The sequence below is a fragment of the Diorhabda carinulata genome, chromosome 7 (assembly GCF_026250575.1).
Source record: "Diorhabda carinulata isolate Delta chromosome 7, icDioCari1.1, whole genome shotgun sequence".
Classification (NCBI taxonomy): domain Eukaryota; kingdom Metazoa; phylum Arthropoda; class Insecta; order Coleoptera; family Chrysomelidae; genus Diorhabda; species Diorhabda carinulata.
In genome coordinates, this window is record NC_079466.1 from 10,885,995 (window position 1) to 10,895,748 (window position 9,754).

At 32.4% G+C, this 9,754-nt stretch overlaps 1 protein-coding gene across 1 annotated transcript; it reads right to left on the reverse strand.

The window, feature by feature from the left end:
• Positions 1-6,148: 6,148 nt before the first annotated feature.
• Positions 6,149-8,147, reverse strand: LOC130896559 (uncharacterized). Its single transcript, XM_057804739.1, has 2 exons — positions 7,817-8,147; positions 6,149-6,201 (listed from the first exon to the last, which is right to left on the reverse strand). Exons 1-2 carry the CDS (start codon positions 8,145-8,147, stop codon positions 6,149-6,151), a joined length of 384 nt encoding a protein of 127 aa, XP_057660722.1.
• Between the last annotated feature and the right edge of the window lie 1,607 nt (positions 8,148-9,754).

A 9,754-nucleotide genomic window follows, 5' to 3' on the forward strand; every position in this document is an offset into this window, starting at 1 on the left:
TGGCGGCGGCTGCTTGCAGTGTGTCTTGATCTTTCAAATGGGCAAATAATGAATCATCGATGGTTGTAATACCTTTAGGGGCAACTACTTTCTTGTTTTTAGAAATGAGAATTTGAATTTTATCATTGAACTTTTTGCGGATTTTTTCTTCTAAAAAGTGTGTGTTAAATATCGATTTTGTTTCCAAGCTTTCACTCAATTCATTAAACATATCTAGATACTCTTTATGTAAGTACGTTAATAAATAACAACGTCCACGTTTTACCACATTTTCTTCTATTAAATTGCATATTTCTTTATAGACCGTTTCATGTAAATCTCTAGAGATATGCCAAGAAGTACGGACAGGACTTTTAACCAAGGATCTTTTCTTGTTTCTAAAATCTTGCCGACAAACATCATGATAATGAACGTTCTGGAATTGATGACTTTGTAATTTTGACAAAGTTTCATTATAAATTTCTGTATCTACTTTGAACTTTGACAAAATACTTTTTTCAAATTGATCCTTATCTGCTGTCCGTAAAGGCTCATTTTTAGACCGGTTTTGTTTCTTTTTTTTGTTACAAAAAAAACACAATTGCGGGTTGGTTGCCGCCACGTTACCAGAAGCCTGAACATCTTCACATGGTACTTCCTCCAGCGCCTGATCTTCTGCAGCTTCTGTAGTTATGTCCATGTCATCGGGTGTTTCGGTCACGTTCACATCTGCATGGGAATCATTTAGCATTGTTACATGATGACTAACAGATGTTGATGGTTCATCAATTGCAGAGATAGAAGTATGACGTCGTGATTCAACCGTTTCTGTGATCTCTGTCGAAACAAACTTTTTTTTTAAAGCTGTAAACGATTTATAACAAGCACTGTGATAAGCGGCATCATAAATTTCATCTGGTAAAATAACGTCATTATATTTCAACTTATGAAATTTTCTTAACCTTAAAATCGTTCGGCATTTTGCCATTGTCTCTACAGAAAGTTATTAATTTTTCATTTTTTATGTTATACAAAAAACACACTTCACTTGGTCTTTATTACTCGACATCATGTCAGATATATTTGATAAATAATTAACAAAAAAATAAAATAATCAGCACTACGTATATTGCAATATTCACGAAACACGAGGTAACTATATGTACGCATAGAATTATACTGAAAACATCTGGCTACGTTGGGACTGTTATCTGACCCTTCCAGGTACACACCCTATATTTTTTGAACGTTATACGTTGAGAAAGAATATACTAGAATAAGATAGAATAAGCTGTACAGATAAGGATGAGTACAACAGTATTACATGAGTGAAAAAAAGAGATCGCTAGGCCTAGGCCAACTATCTAACCGGGCTGTCGCTGGGATTTTGTTAATTATTGAGATTTATACGCGATGTAGACGTCTGCCGTGATATATATAAGTTTTTTAGACTGTAATTAATAAAATACATCAATGGCAGATCTGGTCAAATACTTTCAAAATTTGACTTTTTTTTGAAATTTCAAAATTGTCTGCCACAAAGAAATCGGCGTGATAATAGTCTGCCAATGTTATTTTCCGATAATAATAATAATATATTTTATAATTTCAAAACGGCAGACGTGGTCAAATGGATTCAAAATTCATTCAAAATTAATACCTGTGTTACCTGCGCACTAGCCGCGTCCACCACTTTAGGCTTAGTGAGTCCCCATTCCATGTAGGGTAGGTATAGGGGCCTCAATACACCAAAAATCAGGTCTGGTCAAATACATACAGGTAGCCTTTCACTGGCTCTTAGACTAGTATTGCTAGTGCTCCAGCAATGTTTCAAAGAATAATGGAACAAATCTTAGCAGGTTTAGATGGGGTTTTTTGTTTTTTAAATGACATTTTAATTACTGGAAAAAACAGGGGTTTTCATTTAAGAAAGGTTGAAAAAGTTTTGGATAGGTTACAAAAAAGTGGTCTTACGGTAGCATTAGACAAATGTGAATTTTTCAAAAACTCACAGTACATTATTTGGGTTACACAATTGATAAATACGGATTGCATACAAGTGAAGATAAAGTTAGAGCGATTGTTGAAGCTCCAGTACCTCAAAATATTACTCAACTTAGATCATTTTTGGGGTTTGGGAATTTTTATAATAAATTTATACCTAACGCGGGCTCAGTACTTCAGCCTTTGTACAATTTATTGAAGAAAAATGTTGAGTTTATTTGGTCTGAACAATGTACAAAGGCATATAATAAATTTAAAAACATAATTAGCTCTGCTCCCATTTTGGAGCTTTATGACCCAAATTTACCAGTAAAGTTAACTGTTGATAGTTCTTATTATGGTGTTGGAGCTATGATTTCACATGCCATTAATAATGTAGAAAAACCCATTAGTTTTGCAACTTTAACACTTTCTAGCAGTCAACAAAAATATTCTCAAGTAGAAAAAGAAGCTTTAGCCATTGTTTTTGGCGTGAAGAAGTTTTATCAGTATCTGTATGGTAGGAGATTCACGATAAAAACTGATGCCAAATGTTTAGTAACTTTATTTGGAAATAAGAAAGGCATTCCACCACTTGCCACTAACAGATTGCAACGTTGGGCTCTAATACTTTCTAATTTTGTTTTTGATGTGGAGTATGTGCAATCAAAAGATAATACGGCTGACTATTTTTCTCGTTTACCCTTAGGGGAAGAATTAAAAGAGTTTGACATTGAGAGTGCTTACTTAAACTTTATTGCCTCAAATACTGATTTGCCGATTGTTTGGGAACAGATCAAAACGGAAACTCAACATGATAAAATTTTATCACAAATTTGTAAATATGTTAATATGGGGTGACCTAAAAAGATACCACAGTTATGTAAGCCTTATCTTAATTATAAAAAAAATTTAAGTGTTGTCGATGGTTGTTTGATGCTGGGCCACAAAGTCGTAATTCCTTGTAATTTAAAAGGAAATATATTAAAACAACTACATTCTCCTCATTTCGGAATGGTTAAAACTAAAAGCTTGGCTCGTTCTTATGTATGGTGGCCGCAAATTAGTTATGATATTGAAAATGTAATTAAATCTTGCGAATATTGTTTAAAAACTAAAAGTGATCCTCCCAAAACACCATTAAAAAATTGGAATTTTCCCGATAGACCATGGGAAAGAATTCATATTGATTTTTTAGGTCCAATTCTTGATAACTATATTTTAGTGTTAGTTGATGCTCATACAAAATGGCTAGAAGCAGTTGTCACTTCAAACACTAAATCTAGTGCAACAATAAATATTTCAAGGGATATTTTTTCTAGATTTGGCTTACCTTTTGCATTAGTTTCTGACAACGCTACTACTTTTAAATCTAATGAATTCCAAACATTTTTAAGTAAAAACAACATAGAATTTAAAGTTTTATTTTTGCTAAGATGCTGGACATCAAATAGTCGTTTTGAAAATCCCCTACATCCACAGTATTATAAAACTTACTTACTAATTTCTCTGGAATTTCTATAAACCTAGGAAGTAATGCATTGTTTCCATCAAATTCGGGTATCATATCAAGATACTCTTTTTTTAAAATAGGCAATTGTGGAGTAGCCATTTTATTAAAATTATTCGTAGAAAAAAGTTTTGGTGATGCTAAGTTAAATTTTATTTTAGTATTAACAGAGTTTGATCCTGAATTTGAGTTAATTGAATAAGAATTTGAGTCAGAATCGTCAGATGTGTCAGGTAAATAATTAATATTTCCTCTATATGACATTAAAAACACTTACAGCAATAGAATGAAGATCCTTTCCATTGGCTCGGACTGCACAGGAACAACCAATATCCTCTTGATTCTTCCGGTTTCTGGCACAACACAGATCTTCTAGTTGAGTTACTCAGTTCGCCCAACTAAGAGTTCCAAAAATTTAACTTTACTTGTTCGAACAGTCAACAAATTGTAGAAACGAACCGAATGTTATATGCTTTAACTGGAACAGTGTTTTTAAAAAACAAAGTTTATTTCTGACATAAATTCTATCAACAACTTCAATTACAAGACTCCTATTTTTTATTACAATCGTGAATTAAATAATCTTTTAGTAAACACAAGCTAAGCAATTCTACAATAAAATAAGTTCTTAATCAGCACAATATACTGTCCACCTAAGGGCAATGGCGTAGGTGACACCTCCCCCTTTAGAAAGAAGCTTCTCCTGGAAGCTGGATCCCATCTTCTGTTGCCTGCGGGTGATTCTTACTTGTCCTTCCTGAATGTTTCCTCTTATACAAAATCCACATGAAGGCCAATATCAATGCTATATAAAGAAGAATAGTCCAAATACTGGGAATGTGAAAATTAGTGTTTCCCTTGAATATTGGTGTTACCAGTTGATTTGAAATATCCTTTAATTTTAACACTTTTAAATCAATCTTCGTTGGAGAAATGTGTAATTGATTTATTTTCAAATTTAATTCATTTATTACAAAAGGTCCAAACGTTTTTTGTTGAAATATTAACTCTTGGTTTCTAAATATAATTTTACATGATGAATTTTCTATTAAATAAATGGCTTTAAGAGCCATTTATATATATATATATATATATATATATATATATATATATATTCTTCAATTGAAGTTGCAGAGTAGCATCTATTAGCTTTTAAGATAATAATTTAAAGATAATGCACAGAGCAGCGATGATTCTTCCATGTTGATTCATATGAAAAATAAGATGACAAAAATACTGGTGAGGAAGTTGGTAGATTATTTTGGCGAGTCTCTACAGATATCACTTTGTTTTTTTGGAGTGGAGAATCATCTATTAACTTAAATTTCTAGTTAAAGCTTAGAGCAGCGATGATTCTTCAAAAGGAATTAGTTTCAAATTTGATGTTTCTGTACTATTTCGGCTCATCAATACAATACAATACTAGCGCCCTCTATTAGCAATGTTTAACTAGAGTGCAAATTATGATTCTTCACGCCAAAAAACGTAAGAGGACACCAACCAGACGAAACAAATGCTGAGGGTGGCCGAGATGAAAACACTGAGAACAATAGTGGGGAAAACAAGAAGAGACAGAGTAGGAAATACAGATGTCAAAGAGCAATGCGGGATACAAGACATTGTGAGGTGAGGAAGACAACATAAGAGGCAGTGGTATAACCATGTAAGACGGATGGACGAGAACAGACTTCCAAGAATAGTCCTAGAAAACAACCCGCCCGGCTCAAGGCCTCCCGGGAGACCACTAAAAGGTGGAAAGATAGTTGGCAATCCACCTCTCAGGAAAAGATGCAGAGGCAGCTTCAGAATTAACAGATCGACAGATCTCCAAGAAGTAGAAGAAGAGGTATAATAAGAATGATGTAAAAAAGAAGAAGAAGAATATTTTTTGTAACCTTAGCGAGTAGAAAAATAAAAAAATTAAATGTTCTAAAAAAATGCGTGTATTCTGCTCAGAATTAAACAAATACAAACAAAATAACATAACAGAAAAATTAAGACATTTAGAAACATAAACAAATCAATTGGTCTAGGAAATATAAGAATATATAAATATTGAGGCTATTGTAAGAGCCCTTTTCTCCTTACTAAAGTTAAATGTAGACAAATCGGGTTTTGAAAGTTATATCATTTATAATTATAATTTACACAAAATGTGCTATTTATTAATTCAAATTATTAAATTAAATTACTAGTTGAAAGGCACTGAAATGCTGCTTGTAGTTCATGTAGAGAATTAACTGTAAATTTAAATTAAAATTAAACTAAGAATTCACCAACCCTCAACTTTTTTGTTTAATTCCTTAATTTAGTGAGGTTACGAGTTTGTAATTAGTCTGTATTGGTGGTATTGTTTTGTTTACAACGTCATTGTTCTTTGGTTATGGAAATATTATTCGCGTTATTGCGCCGATGTTGGTGGTGATTTATTTTTAAACTGATATCAAAACAATAAAAAAATGCTTAGGTTAGTAATTTTTTCCTCTGCATAACTTTCCACTATGATTCATAAGAGCTTTATTGTCTAAGTAAATATGTGTACTTACCAGGTAAATGTAAACTTGGCAGTGAAAGTTTTTTTAACCTGCCATTATGGTTTCTACAAATTGGTTCAAAATGAATATCACATTCTATGTGATGATAATACTGAATCTGCAAGCATTAACTTGGGGTTATTTATTCTTTGCAACCAAATTCTGCAAACGTCTTCATTCGTAGGAATGGAATGTCTATAAAAAAGTAAAATAAGGATAAAATAATTTAACATATTTAACCATTCAATAAAATGATTTCCTAAATACAAATTAATGAAGTTAGGAAGAAAAGAGTTATTTTCGTTTAGATATGAACTTCATTTCAATTTAAATATTTTTATGTTGCTAAATAGTAAATATTACTCTCACCTTTTCGCTTGCTTATTCGTGCATCCTGGTACACGGCAGGCCTTTACTCGTTTACTCATATTGATTACGTAAACACGATAGCACAATTCGCAACAAATAATAACTTTTAAATGCACAAAAATGCAAATAGCTAATAAATCAAACACCTTTGCAAGATGGACGTTGTTCATTTCAATAATCTTAGGTTGTTGTCTCGATACGTCATTGCAACTTAGTTTCAGAATCCAGATTGACAAACATTCAAAAATGAAACATCAAAAAGTAAGCTTTTAGATGTGAGCCAGTCACAGAGATGGCGTTGAAAATCGTCCTGAACTTCTCCTATTCCAGTGCACAGACCCTGATCTAGGGTTGCCGATAGTTGGATAGTTGAAGCTATCGATAGTTTCGATACTATCGTTGGAAAGCTATCGATAGTTTAGTAACTTGAAGTTTAACTTCTCAAGCTTCGATTGTTAGGGATCAAACCAATGTAAAATGGAAAAATTAAAAAATACCTTTTGAAGAATCATCGCTGATCTAAGCGTTATCTAGAAATTTAAGTTAATAGATGATTCTCCACTCCAAAAAAACAAAGTGAAATCTGTAGAGACTCGCTAAAATAATCTATCAACTTCCTCACCAGTATTTTTGTCATCTTATTTTTCATATGAATCAACATGGAAGAATCATCGCTGCTCTGTGCATTATCTTTAAATTATTATCTTAAAAGCTAATAGATGATTCTCTGCAACTTCAATTGAATTTGTAGTCAAGGCATCTTGCTCAAAATTCTTTGGAAATGCAGAATATATATATATATATATATATATATATATATATATATATATATATATATATATATATATATTCTGCAAAGAACAATGATGTTGTAAACAAAACAATACCACCAATACAGACTAATTACAAACTCGTAACCTCACTAAATTAAGGAATTAAACAATAAAGTTGAAGGTTGGCGAATTCTTAGTTTAATTTTAATTTAAATTTACAGTTAATTCTCTACATGAACTACAAGCAGCATTTCAGTGCCTTTCAACTAGTAATTTAATTTAATAATTTGAATTAATAAATAACACATTTTGTGTAAATTATAATTATAAATGATATAACTTTCAAAACCCGATTTGTCTACATTTAACTTTAGTAAGGAGAAAAGGGCTCTTACAATAGCCTCAATATTTATATATTCTTATATTTCCTAGACCAATTGATTTGTTTATGTTTCTAAATGTCTTAATTTTTCTGTTATGTTATTTTGTTTGTATTTGTTTAATTCTAAGCAGAATACACGCATTTTTTTAGAACATTTAATTTTTTTATTTTTCTACCTACCGTTAAGGTTACAAAAAATATTCTTCTTCTTCTATTTTACATCATTCTTATTATACCTCTTCTTCTACTTCTTGGAGATCTGTCGATCTGTTAATTCTGAAGTTGCCTCTGCATCTTTTCCTGAGAGGTGGATTGCCAACTATCTTTCCACCTTTTAGTGGTCTCCCGGGAGGCCTTGAGCCGGGCGGGTTGTTTTCTAGGACTATTCTCGGAAGTCTGTTCTCGTCCATCCGTCTTATACGGTTGTACCACTGCCTCTTATGTTGTCTTCCCCACCTCACAATGTCTTGTATCCCGCATTGCTCTTTGACATCTATATTTCCTACTCTGTCTCTTCTTGTTTTCCCCACTATTGTTCTCAGTGTTTTCATCTCGGCCACCCTCAGCATTTGTTTCGTCTGGTTGGTGTCCTCACGGACTTCCGTGCCGTACGTCATGATGGGTCTGATACAAGTTTTGTAGATTCTAATTTTGCTATCTTTGCGTATGTACGGTTTGGACCAGATTATATCTCGTAGGCATCCTAATAGTGCGGATGCTTTGTTAATCTGGCTTCTTAGGTCTTTAACTGGGTCGTGGGTAACTTGATATGTTTATGCCCAAATATCTGAATTGCATAACTTGTTCTATGGGATTGTCCTCCACCACCAGCTTACATCTGAGAGGATCCTTCGCGATTGTCATACATTTGGTTTTGCTGATAGAAATGTTCATATTGAGTTGGCGGCTTACCAAGAAAAACTGGAAGATTTGTCGTTTTCTGATTCGGCGATGATTGCTGCATCATCGGCGTAGCATACCATACCAACCCTTTTGTTGCCCATTCTGTATACGAGGTTGAGACATGTTACTTTGTTTATAATTTTATCCATGAGGAGATTAAACAAGAAGGGACTGTCACCCTGTTTTATTATACTAAACTATTAAGTAAGGTCACTGATAAAATGGGTACATATTAATTTATTTTATAAAGTATTACCTTTCTCAACACCTTGTCCTAATATTTATAAAAAAATAATTATAAGTTATTTTAATAATAAAACTTATAAATCTGACCTAACTCACTCAACTAGCAAATTCTTATGTTTTACAAATTTGACATTATTTAATGGTTTTGTTAAAATATTTGCAACATTATTTTCAGTACACGAGTATTTAACGAAAATTAAGCCATCTCAAATTTTTTCATGTATAAAATGATATCTAACGTCGATGTTTTCAGATCTTATATTGAACTGTGCGTTTTTTATTATGCTTACTGCACTTTGATTGTCAATGTTTAAAATAATTTTTGAATCTTGAAAAATCAAACTTTTAATAATACCTTCAAAAACAATAACTCTTTAACACATTCAGCGGCTGCTATGAATTCAGCCTCAGTCGAGCTCAATGCTACTATGGGTTGCTTCCTGGAACACCAGCTTATTGGTCCACCAGAATAAAAAACATACCCCGTTGTTTTGTCTCCAGCAAAATTTTATCATTTTCTTTCAAAAATTTTGTGAAATACTCATTCCATCTCATAGGTGCTTGTTTAAGCCCATTTAATGATTTCTTTAGTTTACAAACTTTGTCATCTTGCTTCTCGTATCTTTCAGGTATCTGCATATAAATGTCTCCATTCAACATATACAAAAAGCTGTCTTTATGTCCAATTTTCTTATTTCATATTCTATTTGCGCTGAAATTGCTAGCATCAGTTGCAGTGTACTGACTTGTACAACCGGACTAAAGATCTCTTCATAATCTATACCTTTCTGTTGTTGACAACCACTTACAACTAATCTGGCTTTGTATGTTCTATGGTACTTAATCTTGAATACGGGTAAGTTTGTCAACATTTTCTTTCCACTTGCTTGATTTTTGTTTACGTATTCCCAGGTATTATTTTTCTTTAAAGATTCTTTTTTTTCTTCTATAGCATGTTTCCAAAAATCAACGTCTTGACCTTCAGTTGCTTCATTGTTTGTTAATAAAACGTAATCTTCAAAATGCTTTGATTTATTTATTTTTCTTCCTCTTCTTTACCTTGTCCCAAATTAAA

Excerpts from the sequence above, each read along its gene's own strand:
- LOC130896559 (XM_057804739.1), bottom strand. The coding sequence starts at position 8,147 with ATGACGTACGGCACGGAAGTCCGTGAGGACACCAACCAGACGAAACAA. Across the intron at positions 6,202-7,816 it reads TCTCAGGAAAAGATGCAGAG|ACATTCCATTCCTACGAATG; the intron begins GCAACTTCAGAA and ends ACTTTTTTATAG.